This window comes from Pelodiscus sinensis, chromosome 5, assembly GCF_049634645.1.
Source record: "Pelodiscus sinensis isolate JC-2024 chromosome 5, ASM4963464v1, whole genome shotgun sequence".
In the NCBI taxonomy this organism is placed as follows: domain Eukaryota; kingdom Metazoa; phylum Chordata; order Testudines; family Trionychidae; genus Pelodiscus; species Pelodiscus sinensis.
The window spans coordinates 31,279,262-31,298,967 of NC_134715.1; the positions used below are offsets into that span (position 1 = coordinate 31,279,262).

Below are 19,706 nucleotides of genomic sequence, written 5' to 3' on the forward strand. Positions count from 1 at the left end.
GTGTAGACATATCCTAGGATAGTTATTTCGAAATAACTTTGCTGTGTAGACATACCCTTACTTTGTGCAACCCACTCTCTGATTCCCTTCTCCTCTACCCTTTGGCCACATTGTTTTTCTCCTCTGCTTTCCTGTCAATACTGCCTAGCATTATGAATTCCTTTCCTCCCTGCATGCCAGCCTGCATCTTGTTCCCCTAAATATGCTGAGCCACTTGGTAGCTTCTCTCTGTTGGAGGCTCTTAACTCTGCTCTGAGTTGTGACTCCTGCTCCTAGCTGACAGCCCAAGTCTACCTGATGGCTCCAGCTTCTGAGACAGGCTTCTGTTTCTCCTCCTAAGTAGCAGTGGAAGAGACCATAGTGCTGACTTGTCCTTTTTGTGTTCAGTAGCTGCCAGGATCTTGGAAGGGGTGCTAGTACTTTTTGACCTGCCAGCTTCCTCTGCAGTCCACAAGCAGTCTTGGAACTGTAATTAGAGAACTTCAGGTCTCTCAAATGAGACCCTGCTATAGGCCTTGATTCTGGTGCGTTCAAGCCAATGGAAATTTGGCAACTGATGTGAAGTGGGTGCAGGACCAAGCCAGGAAAAAGGCCTATGTTTATAAAAATAAGTAAATGCAATTGAAAAGTTATGCACCAGGGAAATGCTTGGTCATGTACTGGACTTTATGAAGATGTGCAACATATGTAACATGCAAGCTAGGAATTCCTTTTGATAGGAGGTAAAGAAGTTATTGGCACTCTTAATGCTACATTAATATTATTATTTATTTTATTTTTTATTAAACTATGTAAGAAAAGGTAAAAACAAGCACCAGAATGAACACATGGCTGCTTTCAACTCATGGATCCTCCTGTCGTTCATCAACATATGGAAGCTCATGACATGCCAACAAATCGTGCAAATGTTTCATTATTGTATAGCATGCAGACTCACTTTGCTGGGCATACACTAAAGAACATGGTGGTGGGTTTTTTCTTTCTTGCCTTAGCTATCATGCTACCCCTTCTTGCTCACACGGTATGAAATTGACTAACAATCTACACTGACTATTTTGCGTGGGATAGAGAAGGAATAAGGGGGCAAAAAATATACAAAGGTCAAATGAACTAAGTACCAGGTTACTGTGTCAGTGTCTCAGTGATAGTCCAATATGGAGTTGGAGAACAGTGCGTACAGTTTGTCATAGGATGGTCAGTCCAGACTGGATAGGAATTAAAATCCTTTTTCCTCATGGTTTTCAGGAACGTGAAACAAATTTACTGGGAGAGATATGGGTTTGTAGGATGATGTTTTACCAGATTTTTTTTAAAAAAATCCTAGTGCTATAATTAGGATTCCCATAGAGCAGCAAGTGAGCAATATGAAGAAACATTCATTGATTTTAATTGTCCTAGGAACAGTCTGCCTGTTGCCCATTAGCAACTGAAGAATGTACTTTGATTAGCCAAATTGTTTCCCAATAAAAGCTTTAGAGCTTGTACATCAAAATCTATGCTGTGATGCTCAATAATTCAAAGATAACTACTTCTTCCTGACTACCATCTACAGCTACTATAGAGGGCTAGGTCTACACTACAAAGCTTTTGTGCAAAAATGACGATTTTTGTGCAAAAGCTCATGGAGCGTCCACACCTCAAGTGCATTTTTGCGCAAGTGAAACGAAAGAACAGAGAGGTTTTTCCAGTGTAGGTATTCCTCATTCTACGAGGAATAACTCCTTTTTGCAAAAGAGTTCTTTCACAAAAAGATGTGTGTGGATGGGCAGGAGGGGTTTTTTGCGTAAGAAGAGGGAAGAGGAAAAAGCACAGGTGCCCAGGTAGCCATTCTGTCCACAGCAATCACTGCTTACTTGGGAGAGAACATCCAGGCAGTCTGGACACTCTCTTGTGCCAAAGCGCATTGCTTCTTCAGTGCCCTTTTTCAGTGTGGACGCTTTCTTGCACAAGAAGTTTTTTGTGGAAGATCTCTGCCGCAAAAAGCTTCTTGCGCAAGAAGTCTTAGTCTAGTCGTAGCCAAGGAGTAGATCCTTTAAGGGGAACTATTTCTGAAGCAACTAAATAGTGAGTTTGCATATACAGGCAGTCCCCGGGTTACATGGATTCGACTTACATCGGATCCCTACTTACAAACGGGGTGAGGCAACCCTGCACTAGCTGCTTCCCCCCAGCAGACCAGGGAGACGCGAAGCTAGCGCCCCCCCCCCCCCCCCCCGAGCAGACCAGGGAGACACGAGCGGCTTTTCTCAGCAGACACCTCAGCTTGAGAATAGAGGACTGAGGGAAGTGAGGTGTGGGAGAATAAAACTGAGCTCTGGAGAAATGTTTGGCTAGAGTTTCCCTTACAATATGTACCAGTTCCGACTTAAATACAAATTCAACTTAAGAACAAACCTACAGTCCCTATCTTGTACGTAACCCGGGGACTGCCTGTATATATATTTTTTTATCCCTCATACTTAGACTTTGGTCTTTGGACTGAGAAGTGATTGAGTTCCAAGGGGGAAAAGTGTTTATTGTATTATTTAGGGTAAAAATTTGTGATAACATAAAATATTATCAAAACTATTAAAAAAATCACAGGGTGAGTTAGGGGAACCTACATACATATATCTAAAGTCTCACTTAGAGAATAATGGGCCAGATTTTGGGGTCTAGCTGCTATGTATGCAGCACAAGTCAGACCATGTTTGCAAAGCTCCCCTTTGACTCCTGTGTTCCTTGAGTACTGTGTTAAAGGCCAGCTTCCTGTGTTTTCTTGCTCTGGTGCACTTTAACAGAGATTTTTTTCCTAAGGGCATTTATCCAAAAAAATTGAGATGAAGTTGTCCAAAACATTTATTCTCCAACCAGCTGCTAATGCATGTATTTCCAGATTGTTGGGGTCCCTCTTTTTTCACACCTTCTCTCTCACTATAGAATGTATGTAAACCAATACATGTATTTATTGTAATAAAGTGCACCCCAGAAAAGCAAGTTAGTTTTTTAAAAATAAATCTGTTCACATGCAGGAATGGAGCTAGGGACATATGGCAGGGATGATTCATCTTAACCTGAGATATACTCATGGGACTGTCACACGCACTCCTTCACAAATAGGATTGTTTAGTCAGATAAATCAATTGGATGTCAGTGTGCCTAATGGTAAATGTAGCTCTGGTGTTTTATAGTAGCTTCAGTTGAGAGGTTTTTTTATTTCCTTCTTTCTTTACATTGATTGACACGTAGCCTGTAACTGGATCAATTTCTTTGGCCATAAAGAAAAGGAGGAAAGTGCTTTGATATTATAAAGATGAACTTTTTCAGCAGCATTACCAGTTTTAGCAAAATGAAGTTCTTACAACTTATCCCAGTGCAAAAGATGCTTAGGCAAAGGGATCTCTGGGAAGAAAAGTTATGATGAATCTTTTCCAATGATCTTGACAAATCAGTTTGGTCTACAGCTTCACTTGCCATTTAGAGTTGAAAGCGGGGGAGGGGAGGTTAAACTCAGGATGATTGTTACTGTTTGTGTTATCAATAGTTAAATTAGGGTTTAACTATGACTAGCTGAAAAATAGTGATGAAGAGGGCTTGTAGCTTCTCTGTGCTAGATACTGTTGCGATCGGTATTCTATACATCAATTGGAGTCTTCACAGTAGTGTTCCAAACCTAGAATATTTTGCAGAGAAGACCAGGCCTCTGAGCTGTGTCATAGGTGAAGCTTTGTGTTGTGGTGTGATGCAGACCCTAGAGCAGTGGTCCCCAACACGGTGCCCGTGGGTGCCATGGCACCCGCCAGGGCATTTATATGTGCCCGCCGAAACGTCTGGGCTGCCCCCCCTCCAGCACGTGGCGTGTGAGCGGCCCCACCCCGGACGCCCAGCGTGTGAGTGACCCCGCCCCCAGAAGCCATGAAAGGTTGCGGACCACTGCCCTAGAGGGACCCAATCTCCATCTTCCATTGTCTCCAAAGAGCAGGCAGCAGCCCATCTGCCAGAGGAACTAGAACACCGCACCAGAAAGTAGTTCCTTGCCATTCCCCCAGCTACTGCAGGCAGTGAAACTCGATTGATGTTCTTCATGCTTGAGAGAAAGCAGATCACTGGCTCAGGTCTGTTTCTGTGGCTGCCACCCCCAATGAACACTGGAGAGAAAGTAGCACTGGCAAAGTGGGTCAGCTGCTGTGAAAAAACTTCTCTCTGTTTAGGGACAGCCATCAAAATTTGTGTGCATCTCCACCTCCGCTGGCTCACTTTTAAGCATTCACTGTTGCAGAACATTTATTGAAGCCATAAAATCCTTCCAGTGGTTTCAAGCGAAATAAAAATCCTCGCAAACAAAACTCCTGTTGGCATAAAGAAGGCTGGTGGTAGAAGACCGTTCTAGAGGCATACTTACTCTGTCCTGAGCTGTTACTGCAAAAAGACTAGTGATAGAAATGTAGCCGTGTTAGTCTGGGGTAGTTGAAGCAAAATGCAGGACAATGTAGCACTTTAAAGACTAACAAGATGGTTTATTAGATGATGAGCTTTCGTGGGCCAGACCCACTTCCTCAGATCAATTGCTTCCACTATTTGATCTGAGGAAGTGGGTCTGGCCCACGAAAGCTCATCATCTAATAAACCATCTTGTTAGTCTTTAAAGTGCTACATTGTCCTGCATTTTGCAAAAAGACTGTACTTCATAAATTCATTAATGAAACGTAAAGTAACGTCGGAGTGATTTAAAGGCACATATTTGTTCTTTGCAGCATTTGAGTGCTTGGAGGATGAGACTGTCCTTTCTCTTTCTGTATTCCCTTGCCTCATTCAGTACTTATCCTCCAGCTTCTGCAGTACGTACAGATAAAAGATTGCACGGGCAACTTTATTCTGGCATATCCTGACTTTTGAGTGACTGATTTAGCCACCCTAATTGTGTTTAATTCACAGTTTATTGTGTATAATTTCCAAACTGGAAAAAAACTCAGAAATTCCTTCCTGTGACATGACATTGATGCCCACAAGGGTCATCAGCAGAACTGGCACCTTTACAACCTGCACGCAAACTGACCTCTGCCAGTGGAACTAAGGGAATAACTGATAGTATTACAGTAAACTTTTGCGCAAAAACTTGCCAGCTGCCTACACTGGCTGCTTTAATTTGCGCAAGAACACTGACTTTGTAATGTACAAAATCAGTGCTTCTTGTGCAAATACTTTCACGCTCCCGCTCGGGAAAAAGCCCTCTTGTGCAAGAATACTTGCGCAAGAGGGCCAGTGTAGACAGAGAAGAACTGTTCTGCGCAAAAAAGCCCCGATGGCGAAAATGACGATCGGGGCTTTCTTATGCAAAATCACGTCTAGACTGGCCATGGATGCTTTTGCGCAAAAGCACTTTTTGCGCAAAAGCATCCATGCCAATCTAAATGCACTTTTGCGGAAATACTTTTAAGGGAAAAACTTTTCCGTTAAAAGTATTTCCGCAAAATCATGCCAGTCTAGACGCAGCCCTGGAGTTTTACTGTAGTAGGTTGCCATTCTCTATGTGGACAGCATGGGATGAGATATTTGCTGCCAATAGTGGTGTGGAGGGACTCAGAGAGCTTGGATTCCATTCCACGCTCTGTAGATGAATGTGCTCCAGTGGGCACAGAATTCCCTTCTGTCCTCCAACACTGATCAGTCCTTCCCCATCCTTTCCAGTGTATCCCTTCCCTAATCGTGTGTGTGTGTCACCCCTTGCTACCTGTCCCAGTCCCATTCTCCTCATCTAGCCAGCTGCATTCTTCCAACATCGCTGAGAGGAGCTACCAATAAGGAAAAGGGGATGTAACCCCTCCTGTATATTCATTCAGGATAGTGGTATCAGCATAATGCACTAGAAAGGTTGTATCCAACCCTGTGGGCTTTTGAGAGGGAGAGCTGTAGGCTCTTGGGAGACATTGGGTGATGACCATTAGCAGCGATGAGGAAGATAATTAACACGTCCTATTGTTTTGCAAGGGATGGGAGAAGTACATGGATGCTCCACTCATTTTGCATTATTGCTACCTGCCTTGCTGGGTTGGAGTGTTTGCGTCTGAGAACTGTGCTAATGAAACTCCTATGAAAAGAGTGGGAATGTTGCAATCATCACATGGGGAGTCCTAATTTAACAGTAATTCTGATCAGGCTGGGCCTGATCTTGATACAAGAACCTTCAGAGTGCTGACTTGGGAAGCTAACTCAATGGTATAATCAACCTACAATTAATAGAACAGCATTGTTGCTTTGGGGTTCCCATCCCTGTCTGCATCACTCTCCTTAGTTGGCCATTCCCAGTTCCTCCATCTTTTTTACTCAGATTCCTAGACCAGCAAGTCCCAGTACCTCCTCTTCTAGCTTATCCACTCAGTCTCCCTGCCCCAGCTTGACCTTCAGTTGTCCTGTCCCTGTGTTTCCCACCCATTGTCTTCCAGTCTCAGTTTTCCTTCCCAGGTTCCTTGGCCAATCACAGTGTTTGCCCCCTACCTCCTTGTCCCAGTCCTTTTGCCCACCTAACCCCACTTCTCCCCACACATCCCAAATCCCTGTGAGCTGTGTCTCCCCTGCCCATTCACCTCCTTTCCCTCACCCACACTAGTTCTCAGTCCCAATCTGCTTGCCCAGTTAGTCAAGTCTTCCCCCACCTCGTCCAGGTCTCTCCCCACCCCAATTTCCTAGTTAATATCCTGCCAGTCTGTGCCCTGCTCCTCTGGAAAGTACCGCTCTTATCCCTGCTGCATTCAAACTAAGCATCTAGCTTTGTCCTCCAAACTACCTGGGCCTAACAAAGGAGTCATTGACAGGATAGGCAAGACAGGCTATCTGTTCTCTGGTTTAGACCCCAAACCTGAACTTGGGACTCCGCCCAGCTTGCAGCAGTCCGGAGATGCAAGTTAAATCCGGCCCAGTCCTGGTCTGGGAAAATGCCAGTGAAGATGGAATCTCTGGGGAATTTCACTGCTAAAATTGAAGAAGTCTTTTTCCGAGCAAGAATAACTTCCATTTTTCCAAGGCTTCTAACTTGGCAAATTTTTGGAATATTTTTCATAGGGTCATAAAAAAGCTCTTCCCTCACACAAAGGCCACCCCAAGTCCCTGCTCCAAAATGGGGGACACTAACAGTTCTCAAAGTGGAGGTCACCAAAATTTAACAGGGCAAAAAACAATGTCTCTTTCTTTAAGCTGGTTCTTGGAATTGGCCAGACACATTTCAGCTGATTTTTTTTCTAAAAACTCCAGTCTGAGGCAAACTCCCAGTGTGGAAAATTTCAGCCAAAATGGCTTACATTTGGTAAAGTTATAAGCAACTGACTATATCAGCTTTTATAATGGGAAATGTCAGGCAATCCTAATGATAGGCAGTGTTACTAGCTCCTCCCATAATGTAAAACAGACCCCCCCCCCCATTATGTGGTAAGGTGGTTGTAGCAGAACTAATTCCACCGTTTTCTGTAATTTCATAGTAGATTTTGTGTGTGTGTATAGATTGTCACACTGTTGACAGCACTAGAAGCAAACACTAGTGTCTCTAGATTCTGAAATCTTGAATATCAAGACTGAACCCTTTCAAGGTATTATTTAGAAAGAAGATTGTATTGTGGGATTAACAGCATGTTATGTTGATTAAAAGAGTTTCAGGGAAGATGCATGAGAGAGCTGAACACTACGATGACCCTGAGTAAAAATTATACAGCCAACTATTCCCTGCAGGCTCCAATAAGCATATGCCATGTCATCCAGCAAGCATTTGAAAATGTGGAGCCTCACTGTAATTCTGTGTTAAAAGGTCTACAATTCAGTTCAAACTAAAAGCACTTGACTGCATGAGTCTCCTAAGTGAAAAGAGATTCAGTGCACCCTGGCTGGTCACTTCACTGCTTGTGATTTTACGGCTCCATTGAAAAGCAGGCCCTTTCTCTCTGCTCTCTGGTACCTCAGAGATGTTTGCCTTGCACAGTTTGTCACAGAGACCCTGCAGTTATTTCACACACTCCTCTAATAAAGTCTTCTGAGACTGTCATGTATTTTCCCTATTATCTCTCCCTGCTTGAGTCTCACAGATAATTGATGATGCTTTAGTTAATCATCTTCCCTCTCTTTTGTTCACCAGGTACCTCAGCCTTGAAGGGATCCTTTTCATTTAGAACTTGTGTCTTCTCCTAGGTAATTGATCACTGCTCAGCCAAGGCGCCCGATTCACAGCAGAGTGGGAGCAGGCATTATGAATAATCAAAAAGTTGTTGATACGCTGCTTCAGGAGTGCAAGCAAGCCCTGGATGTGCTTGCACCCAACATGTCTGAGGCATCTGAGGAAGACAAGAGAGAGTACCAGCAGTGCAAAGGTGAGGTCTCAACGAACAAGCCAGCAGATTGCTGTGAACTTCCTTGCCACGGTGACACACATCCCCATCCCTGTCCTATTTTTCTTCTCCCAGCAGATGAGTGTCAGGAGATGACTGGATTTCTAGGGCATGAATGGGATGTGGGCTACAGGCAGGCAGGGAAAGAAGCCCACTTTGTTGTAATGAATTGCTGTCAGTTCCAATTTTAGGCTTCAGTAAACATGAGCCTATAAGGAACAGTTTAGTTTGGGAAGAACAATGCCCAAAAGTCTGCTGATGCACATAAATTTCAATTATTAAAAAAAAAATGCAACTTCTTAATGCTGGCACGTATTTACTTGCCTTTCACTAGGAATTGGTCTGTTGCTGGTGTTTTTGATAGTTTCTCCTTATAAAAAAAACCTCATTGTTTGAATCTCTTTCTTGTAAAATATGCAACACTTCTACAAGTGATGTTCCAAGAAAAACACTTGTAAAATCCATATTGGAAGAATAAACTCTGCCATGTAATATTTAGAATAAATGCATACAAAATGCGTGCTAAGATGGAAGTGTGTTACATTTCCTATCCTATGGAGAGGCTTTCATTTACTTCAGCATGCGTGTGATGGTTGGTGTTCTGTTTTTTTAATTATTTCATTTCCAGTGAAATTTTAAATTTGCATTAGACATGAAAACCTGCAGAATGTTACCGTTAGTTCTGCTCTCCCTGTAATAAGCTTTCAAGGGGCTACCCATCCTTACGTTAGCAATGCTTTTATTTTGCACATGAATTAATCTTTTGGGTTTTCATTACTGAATTTGTTTAGAATTCTTTCTTTCTCTCTCTCTCTTTCTTTCATTAGTTGGACAGGACGCACACTCTGTTTTACCACACAAAAATAACATTATTTATGCAGTGAATACAAAGGAAAATATTAATAGCTGAATCTGAGAGATTTAAAAAACATCATAAACATTTTTTTAATTGGCGAGCATGGGTGACTCTCACCAACAAGTTCACTTGTCAGCTATAGGTAGTAGTATATGTATACAGTGCTTTCTCCCCACTTTGCATGAGTGAATCAATCATAATATTAATTTTAGTTCATTCTTGACTTGTTTGTATTCTAGTCTGCTTAGAACACATTTGCAAACCCATGCTTTTACTGGGAGGTCAGCTGGCTGTCAAGCACCTCAGGTTTTTTTCTGAGCATGGTTTATGTTTGAGAGTGGTAAATAGGAAGATTTTTCTTTATCTACAAAGGATACTTTGTTTTCTCATCACAAATTCCTTTAAGCTTTATCACTCTGCAGAATAGGCCCTTGAACTCCTAATCAGGTAGCGCTTTCTTCTTCATCCTTCTCTTCTTCTTTTCTCCTATTAAATGCCACAGAGAATGAGAAATAATCAGTTTAGTTCCAGATAAGGTAAATCAGTGCCCTTATATTTACTAAATTAGACATGGCCCTTCAGGTAAACTGCTTCAGGAAGTAAGTGATCAGAGATTAAAGCGAGGCTCAGATTTTTCTTAGAAATGGCTGCCATGGGCTGGCTGCAAGAAGAAAATCAACTTGTGATGGAGCAGTGGTGATAATATTAATAACTAATCATGGCTGCTCGTTGTGTGCATATTCCATTGGAGGGCACAGACTACAGGTTGGCTACATTATCTTAGCCTCTCCTTCCCTTTGGCAGGTGGCTTTTCAACAGCAGTAACAATCAGATTGTGATATAACTGATTCATTAAGTCTACATGTGCTTCCAACAGAATGGCATTAGTACAGGGTCACTTATGGCAGCAGTTTGAGCCAAGGGGATTCTCTGAACACAAATGCTGAGGAGTTTTCTTCTCTCCCCTCCCTCAGACGTTGCTTTTGTCAGACTGGTTTTTGGATCAAATGTAAGAAGAACTGAAAACCAAACACACACAAATGAGGGGAAAAAAAGGCTCCTCATCATGCTTTATTTTAGGGAGATAGAATGGCTGTATGTTTTGTTCGTTTGTTTGGTTTACAAATCCTTCAGATCAGCTTTGGTGTAATTTCTTCAGCTCTGTTAATTACCAGTGAAAGTACATCATTTACAGAGTTAACACAGCCATGCAATAAAATCCGAGGTGCTTGGATATTGGCTGAAGAATGCAACGTTATTTATGGTTGCCATTGCAACATTTTGTGGTTCCATAGCTGATGTTACAATATAACATGATACAATATTTGTATTGTGATCACATCCAAAGACTCCAGACAGAATTGTATCACCGATGTACCAGGCACCTTACAAATGCTTAAGGAGACCTGCTCCCAAAGACAATCTAAGACTCGCTGACTTCCATTGAGCCTTAGGTTCAAAAGTATTTGGAACCTAACTCCCATTATCTCAGGATCCCTGTAAGGATCTTGACCTACCTTCTAAGTGATTTAGGAGCTTTTGAAAATTTTGCCCAAAATTCTTTTTAGCTAATGAAGCAATAAAGACATTTGGTTGTTATCTACTATATATTTTAGAGAGTTTGTCTGTTTCTTTTTTTGATCAAGAGTGTTCCTGAATGGTAAAAGCTAGGATCACCAAATTCACTATCCATCTTCCTCTTATCATAACTTAAACTCTTACAGCCATGTAAGGGTTTTTTTGTGCCAGGAAAATGGGATGTGCCTGAAATGGGATTGCTTCTCATAAAACCAAACAGAAGAGACAGAATCACTAAAGCAAGATACTGAACCAAGATGAGCCAGAAAAATAGGATGAACCTGGAATAGGATTGCTTCTCAATAAACCTTACAGAAAAGAGATAAAATGGAGAAAATTGTAGAAGTGCTCTGTTCAGCATTACTAGGCAACACTGGGCAAATCTTCTAGTTTTAAGATATTAAGAAAGAATTTGTCTATAATCTACCCATGATTTTTATTACATCCAAATGGGAACAGAGTTCACCTGCAGGATTAGGCCTAATTTCAAATCAAATGCTTGTTGCAAACAAACACTAGGGCTACGTCTAGATTGCATCCCTTTTCCGTAAAAGGGATGTAAATTAGACATATCGCAATTGCTAATGAAGCGGGGATTTAAATCTCCCCCGCTTCATTAGCATAAAAATGGCTGCAGGTTTTTTTCCGCACGGAGCTTTGTCGGAAAAAAGCGCCAGTCTAGACGCTGATCTTGCAGAAAATAAAGCCTTTTCCGAAAGATCCCTTATCCCTTATTTCCTAGAGGGACAAGGGATCTTTTGGAAAATACTTTATTTTCCACAAGATCAGCATCTAGACTGGCGCTTTTTTCTGACAAAGCTCCGAGCGGGAAAAAAGCGGCAGCCATTTTTATGCTAATGAAGTGGGGGAGATTTAAATCCCTGCTTCATTAGCAATTGCGATACGTCTACTTTACATCCCTTTTACGAGAAAGGGATGTAGTCTAGACGTAGCCTAGGAGGCCAAGGGTAACTGTAATACAGTTATGTTCTTCAAGAGCCTGCCTACCACTGTCCCAAACCACATTACTTACTAGTTCTGTAATGCCTGCGGCTGTTGTTATCCTATATGTGTCAGTATTATTTAATTCCATATGATTTTTGTATTGGAGAGGGGAAAGATGAGGAGGAAGGAATGGAATGAGTGGTCAGGGAAGGGGCAGGGGATTGTAAAAACAGGCAGGGCTGGGAAGTTGCAAGCAGTGAGATGCAAGAAGTTGATCAGCAACTGTTAAGTTCATTAAATACAGATGGCTGAGTCAAAGTTCAAAGTGCACTGTGGAAGAAAAGTTTAAAAAACAACTATTGTCCTGTAATACCATAGGGTATATCTACACTACTTCCCTAGTTCGAACTAGGGGGGGTAATGTAGTCATACGGAGTTGCAAATGAAGCCCGGGATTTGAATTTCCCGGGCTTCATTTGCATAAAGCCGGCCGGCGCCATTTTTAAATGCCGGCTAGGTCGGACCCCATGCCGCGCGGCTACACGTGGCACGGACTAGCTAGTTCGGATTAGGCTTCCTAATCCGAACTAGCTTTAAACCTCGTTCCACGAGGCGTACAGCTAGTTCGGATAGGAAGCCTAATCCGAATTAGCTAGTCCGTGCCACGTGTAGCCGCGCGGCATGGGGTCCGACCTAGCCGGCATTTAAAAATGGCGCCGGCCGGCTTTATGCAAATGAAGCCCGGGAAATTCAAATCCCGGGCTTCATTTGCAACTCCGTATGACTACATTACCCCCCCTAGTTCGAACTAGGGGGGTAGTGTAGACATACCCATAGAGACCAACCAAAAATATATCGATAGTATCATGAGCTTTTGTGGGCACAACCCACTTCTTCAGATGACAGATATGGAGCAAGAGGCACAGAGGTTCAAATATAAAACAGAAAAAGAAGGGAGAGGAGGAGGGGGGGAAAAAACGGTCAATTAAAGTGTCCATGCCAAATGAGACTAATAGAGTGAGCTGTAAGTGACTAATACTTAGCTTTTCATGTCATTTGGGTGTTGACTATAATGGCCGATCCAGTTCATGTCTTTGCTCAAGCCATGAGAGAGAGTGTCAGATTTGCATATGAAAGCCAGTTCTGCAGACTTTCTAGCTGATTTCTGAAATTACTTTGTAAGAGAATAGCCACCTTTAAATCTCTTAATGAGTGTCCAGATAAGTTAAAATGCTCCCCAACAGGTTTCTGCGTGTTACAATTTTGAATATCTGATATGTGTCCATTACTCCTTTGTCGTAGAGACCATCCAGTTTGGGCAATATGCATGGCAGAGGGGCATTGCTGGCACTTGATGGCATAGATCAGATACGCAGTTGTTTGAGCCTCTGATATGGTGGCTTATGTGGTTAGGTCCTGTGATGATGTCGCTTGTATAGATGTGTGGACAGAGTTGGCACCGGAATTTATTGCAGGGGTGGGTTCCTGGGTGAATATGTTTGCGGTGTGCTGCGTGGTTGCTGGAAATAATTTATTTCAGGTTAGGGGCCTGTTCCCCAAGGCCTGTGAGAATTAGGGGTCATTTTCCAGGATAGGTTGCAGATTGTTAATAATGCACTGGAGGGGTTTAAGTTGGGAGCTGTAGGCGATGACTAGTGGTGTTCTGTTGTTTTGTTTATTGGGCCTATCTTGAAAAAGCTGATGCCTAGGTGCTCGTCTGGCTTTGTCAATCTGTTTTTTCACTTCCCCTGGTGGGTATTTAAGTTTTAAGAATGCGCAATAGAGAACCTGTAGGTGTTTGTCTCTGTCTGTAGGATTGGAGCAAATCCAATTGTATCTTAGGACCTGGCTAAGATCCTAATTGATCAGGTAATATGTTCTGGATGAAAGCTAGAGGCATGTAGGTAAGTATAATGGCTGGTAGGTTTCCGTTATAAGGTGGTGGAAATGTGGCACTTCCTCTTTATTCATTAAGGCTACTCTGTGTAGAAAGACAGGATCTTAGTTCTGACCTCTTTGTGGTCAATCCAGTTTCCCTCAATCCTGTTTGTGATACCACAGGTGTCGTCATGGAGTCGCTGTTGGCACTGGGAAGAGGTGAGAAGGCCCGCTCATGGGGATTGGAAGAGGAGGGAAAGGCCTCAGGTCCCAGTGATACAAAATGTCCTGGTGCTCCCAGCCCTACCGTGGCAATAGTAACAGCTGGAGCTCCAGGTTCTTTATATTGCTACTGGAGTGCCGTGCGATGTGCTCCGAGCAGCACTGAGGGCTGTTTGGAGGTGCAACGCTCTCTGAGTTGTGCTGAGAGCTGCCTAGTCCCAGCCCCACCCCTTCTGCATGAGGCACAAGTCAGACCCTTCCCACCATCTTGCCCAGGGGGCTGGCAAGGCTGTCATCCCTGCTGGAGATGAGCATGCTACATAGCTGCCGTCCCCTCTATCCATTCCAGTGAGCCACCTTCCTGTGCCTTCACTCTCCACCATACTGTTCAGCAGTGGCAATAATACAATCCATGCCCAGAGCTTCAGAACACCGGGGAATCCTGGCTGCTCACGAATTGGTAGCACGGTAGTTGTACTTGGGTGGGAAAATATCTGCAAGAATGTGGGCATCATTTTAAAGACAACTTTTGAAAATTTGGCCCCGAATAGCAGGGCTTTAATCATTTTTCAAGGAAAACTATTCCATGACCCAGCAGATTTCGCTGTTGGTTAGTGGACATGAATAAGGATAAGCAACATAAGTTTTAATTTCTTGTGGTCTTTAAGGTACCATGGTTTTGTAGAGTACATTTAGCTCACTATCTGATTAGGCAGTGATGATCTCACAACAGGGTTTTTCCTGGGGACTAATGACTAGACCAGGCTAGATATGCAGCTCATGATTGCCATTAACCCCAGCTGGTCAGTAATCCCCGGTTAATCCACTTTCGTTAACATTGGGTATCAGCAAGTCCTAGTAGTTTGCACAGAGGTCCATGAGTTATGAGACCTGGGTTCCATGCTTAATTTATTCTATCCTTAACTCTGCCACTGACTTACTGTGGGACCTTTGGCAAATCACCTGAGGGGATGAGCATCCCACATAGCACTTGAAGTCAATGGTACCGCTGGGTGCTCTTCACCTCTGAAAATCAGGCCTTTAGCCTCCGTTTTCGCATATTTACAATACTCATTTTATATAGGACTTTGAGGTCTTCAGATGAAAAGTACGGTCAACGGGGAGCTCAGAAGTGTTAAACTGGCCTAATTCTGTTTCCATTGATGTCAGTGATCCATTAGCTCCAGCAGGAGCAGGGTTAATCTATGCAGAATGTTCTGAAAATACTACCCCGTATGTTATAGAGCATTATGGCTTCTGCCATAAAAAGAAAGCAATGCATAATAGTAAAAGCATGTGTTAACAGATCCCCAGCTAGTATAAATTGACTATATCATAACATCAGGGGCTAAATCATCTGCAGTTTCCTTACCTGCACTCCATGGCGATCAAAGGAGCCACCCTATTTTATAGCAGATGAGGATCTAGTCCATGGATTTTCTGTGTGGGGGCTGTAGTTTCAGTAGGTGTAGAGACTTAATCCCCCATGCCATACATCAGCCATTCAGATGGACTGAATAATTTCTTCGTTTTCCTACGTAACTGCGTTTCACTACTCCTCCAGTTGTTGTACTGGGAGTGTCGGGGTGAGGGTGTGTGTTGGGGGGAGGGTAATCTATAATTATTTCTACTATAGTAGATTTAATATTCATTGCCAATTACCTTTGTGGCAAATACGGACACTGAAGAATTGTTTTACAGACTTTCTAAGCCTTCTAATTGGCACCATCTTTTTATTTATTTAGTCTTCTTGAACCATCAGAAGACTCCTAATACCACCTTTAGTGAAGGGGATAAATTTACCATGTTAGTGGATTAACTCACTCAGTCAAAACCCCTGTTCTCACTTTGGGGGAAATGTTTCCTACTTTCTTTCTCTAGTTCTTCACGCATAGACGGCCACCAAAGTGTTTTACTTCCTGCTAAAAACCTTTTTAATGGCTGGCAGCCCCAGTTTACCTGCAGGGCATAGCAGAGCAACTGATGAGACACAACCTCTCATTATTACTCTTGACAAGAGCCAACAGCTTGTATGACTGAGAAGAGGTGCAGGCAAGGGAATGCTTTTTGCAAGTTAGATGCTACATCATAACATTAGTGGCTAAATCGTCTGCAATTTCCTTACCTGCACTTTGACCTTTTCAGCTTCCCTCCCTGATGATCTAAGGACCCTTATTGAAGAGGCAAAGGAAATGAAGTGGCCCTTCGTGCCAGAGAAATGGCAATACAAACAAGCCATAGACCCAGAAGACAAAACAAACCTGCAAGATATGATCAGTGGAAGGCTGCATGAATTACTGGTATGAAGTTCAACACACCTGTTCTTTTAAAATCTGCAAGTGCAGTTCTTGAGGGCTTGTCCACTAGATTTCCTGCTACACAGATGACTCCAGACAATGACTTTGTTAATGAACTGATATGAGGAAGCAACTCTCAGAGAAGGGCAAGGCATACTGAGATTAAATATGGGACTCCATTGCTTCTCTTGTTGCATTCCATAGATGTGAAGTGATTAACTTAGAGTCATTTCTGCTGTGATTTTTAGTGTATCCATATGCTGGAGACAGTGGCTTGGTGTCATTGCTCTCCATGGAATACCTAATTTCCAAGTAGGCTAAATATAATGAAAAGTGGAAGGATAACGGATAGTATTGCTGTTCAGCCCAGTCCTGCTCCCACTGAAATTCACAGGAGTTCTTCTATCAATGTCAGTGTGAGAAAAATCAGTCCCTACTGTTAGATTTCCGGGCTGTGGCCTTAGTTAAGTCTCAGACTGGAACTTGAGATATGAGATGATGTTCACCCCTAACTCCAGCTGGCAACTCAATGAGAGCCTTCAGTGGTAAGACTCTCTTCCTGTGGCTGATAGTGGGGGGGAAATGGCCTAACTCAGAACATTGCTTCCAGTGGGCAAAGGAGTCCTTATGGACTGTGGACAATGCAGGAGACTGGCTTCAAAGGGTACATCTGCGCTGTAATTAAAGTCCCATGGCTGGCCTGTGCTATCTGACTCAGGCTCAGGGGGCTCTGAGTAAAGAGCTGATTAATTGCACGGTAGATATTTAGGGCCCAGGCTCAAGGACCCTGGAAAATGGAAGGGACCCAGAGCTTGGGCTTGAACCCAAACATCTACCCTGCAGTTAAACCATAGACCTGTTTGCCAAAGTCAGCTGTCTGCGGTCAACCATGGGTGTCTAACTGCAGTGGAGACATACCCAGAAAGGCTCCAGTCAGGATACAGTAGATGGAAGCAGTGACATCTCGATGCGTACACATATTTTGCTATAATGGGAAGACAGTATCTCAGTATCTGCAGAACTTAAAAGGACTTTGATAGTATTCCCTCTGCCAGGACTGATTTTATGTATAAAAACTTCATTTATGCTGTTTACTCACCTTTGCACTTGATGCACTGGAGGCAGGGACAGCCTGTGTGCAGTTTTCGCATGGCACAATGGGGTCCTGATCCATGACTGGGACTCCTAGTTGCTACAGTCAATGCAAACAATAAATAACAATACAGGTTGCACCTCCCTGGACCAGCACCCTTAGGACCTGACTGGTCCTGAATCAGGGAATTTTACAGACCAGAGAAGGTTCCCTGCCACAGCTCCTCGGCCCTCAACCTTCAGCACTGACAACTCCGGGGACCCCTCACTAGTCCCAGCCCTGTCTGGCCCCACTGCTGCCCTGGCTAGAGCTGCCTGCGGGCTGCCACAACCTTTGGCCCTGACCTCGGCCCCACCGCTGCCGCCTCCAGCCCTGGTCCCGCTGGTGGGGGCTGACTCTGGTCCCAGTCCCACTGCCAAGGGCTCCTGGGGGCTGTCGAAGGCTCAGGTTCCACAGCAGCCTGTGGGCTCTGGTCCCACACTCCTGCAAGGTGGCCCCGGCCCCGTACTGCCACAGACTGCTACCGGTCCCTCTGACACAAGCTGCTGAGAGCTCAAACTCTTACCCTGCGGCAGCCCACAGGTTCTGTCCCCACTTCCACAGGCTGCCTAGGGCTCTGGCTCCGGCCCCACAGTACCACAGGCTGTTGACTGCCTGGTACTACCCTGGTCTCAGTGCGCGGGCTGGCGGGGGCTGCTGCTATCTTCAGCCCCACTGCTGCAAGCTATTCAGGGCTGCCGCCAGCCCCAACCCCTGCCCCGTCCTTCTGCTTCATCCCAACCCCACTTTTCAATAGCCTTCCTGCCACTAGGCTACCCAGCTCTCTGATCCATGAACACCCATGATCATGCCGGACCAGAGATGGCCGGTTTTAGGAGATGCAATAAGTAATAGATGAGTTGCTTTCACTTTTATTAGTCCCTTTAATGTTCCAGTGATCTTGCATACAGTGATGCTGTTGGGTTCAGGTTTCCAGCAACAAAGGAAAATGTTTTTAAATCCTTCCAGAAAAGTTTTTCATTGACATTTAAAATAAAAACTTGAAATACATATTTATATAATATTTTGTAAAACCCGATTTTTAAAAAATGTAGAACTCCTCTAGTTCAGTGAGCCTGACGATAAGGACTCCCCATATGAGTGAAGTCATGCAGAATCGGGCCCTCAGTTTTGGGGCAAAACTACACAATGAAAACCTCAGGCACCTAATCCTGCAAAAATGGGTTTCTGGGTCATACGAGAAACCCCTTTGATTCAAATGGTGCTTTTCACAAGAGGACAGGTTACTTGCCCAAGAACGGTTTGTAGGATTTAGCCCTAAAGAATCAATATCTGGTGCCTACAGACCCTAGCCCTGAAGATGATGAGCTCAAGCTAAACAAACTGGATTTAAAAAACAAAACTTCTTTTCTCTAGTCTTTTTTCCAGTTATAGAAATATTAAGTGTTGCTTGCTTGCTTGCTTGCTTGTTAAAGCCTAGTGTGATGTTTAAGTTGATGGTGCCTATGTAAAAACAGAGTTAAAATGAAAGACAAGGAGACTCCAGTTTTCCTCTTACTTAGAGTGAGGTACATCAGTAATAGTCAGCAGAGTTATACTGGTGCAGCTGAAAAGGGAGTTGGGCCCAAGAGACCTGGAGAGACGTCCTTGGTCCACTGACATCAATGGCAAAACTCTGAGACTTCACTAAAGGCGGGATTCCATCCCTGATCTTGTATACTTCACTGGGAGTCAGGCCTAAGTAAGAACAAGTTTTGGATCTAGGAACTTTGTTCATTTATTTAATACAACAGCATAAGTAGCTTTAAAAAATTGGAAGCTTGAGTTGGACATCACCGTACATTTTAACTGATAAGCGGGGCGGGTTTGCTTTCATATGCTCCACTGATAAAGAGGATTTTATTGTAATTCTGAATTTATTTTGGTGTTTTCTTTTTTCTCTCTCTCTCTCTCTGGTGTGTGTGGCCGTAGACAGAAATTTATGGCTGAGGCCGACCTCCTTTACAATCCTCACAAAGCTTTCTAGCTTCGGAGCATTTGTCTGCTTTCTCCCAGGATAAACACCTGCAGTAAACTCCCCAAGAAACCTGGATAGATAGGAGATTAATGTGGCTGTAATAGTAGAGCAGTGTTTTCAGCATTATGCCCGCTCCCCAGGTAGATGGGTCTTTTCCGAGATGATACCAATTATTTATTGCTGAAACATCTGTTGATAACTGCAGCTGCCCTTGTTAAACAAAGCATATCATGGGGTCATAGACTATAGGGACCTAAAATCCTACCGCATGCTAGTTTTAAACTATTCACCAATACCCCTGAAATCCATGGGTTACCATCGTCTTCAATGTTTCATCATGCCGTTGAAAATACTTTGTAAACACTGTGCTGCCCTTCCCCATGTGCTTTGAAGTATTATTTCATCTTCAGCGGTAATTTATATTCCAGTGCTATTGTACTGTGGGAAAAAAGGGAAAACCTTTTTTGTTTTC

The 19,706-nt window shown here is 43.5% G+C and overlaps 1 protein-coding gene across 8 annotated transcripts in view; it reads left to right on the plus strand.

The window, feature by feature from the left end:
• Positions 1-19,706, plus strand: part of ALPK1 (alpha kinase 1) — a 91,802-nt gene that overhangs the window by 35,966 nt on the left and 36,130 nt on the right. For 3 of the 8 annotated variants that reach the window (XM_006119264.4, XM_025182707.2, XM_075929734.1), the window contains 2 exons: positions 8,152-8,330; positions 15,973-16,127. In XM_006119264.4, coding sequence (XP_006119326.2) covers positions 8,210-8,330; positions 15,973-16,127 — 276 coding nt within the window. In that variant the 5' untranslated portion in view covers positions 8,152-8,209. Of the gene's footprint in view, positions 1-8,098; positions 8,331-15,972; positions 16,128-19,706 lie in introns of all 8 variants that reach the window. The other 5 variants (XM_075929736.1, XM_075929737.1, XM_075929738.1 and 2 more) reach the window with 2 other exon arrangements.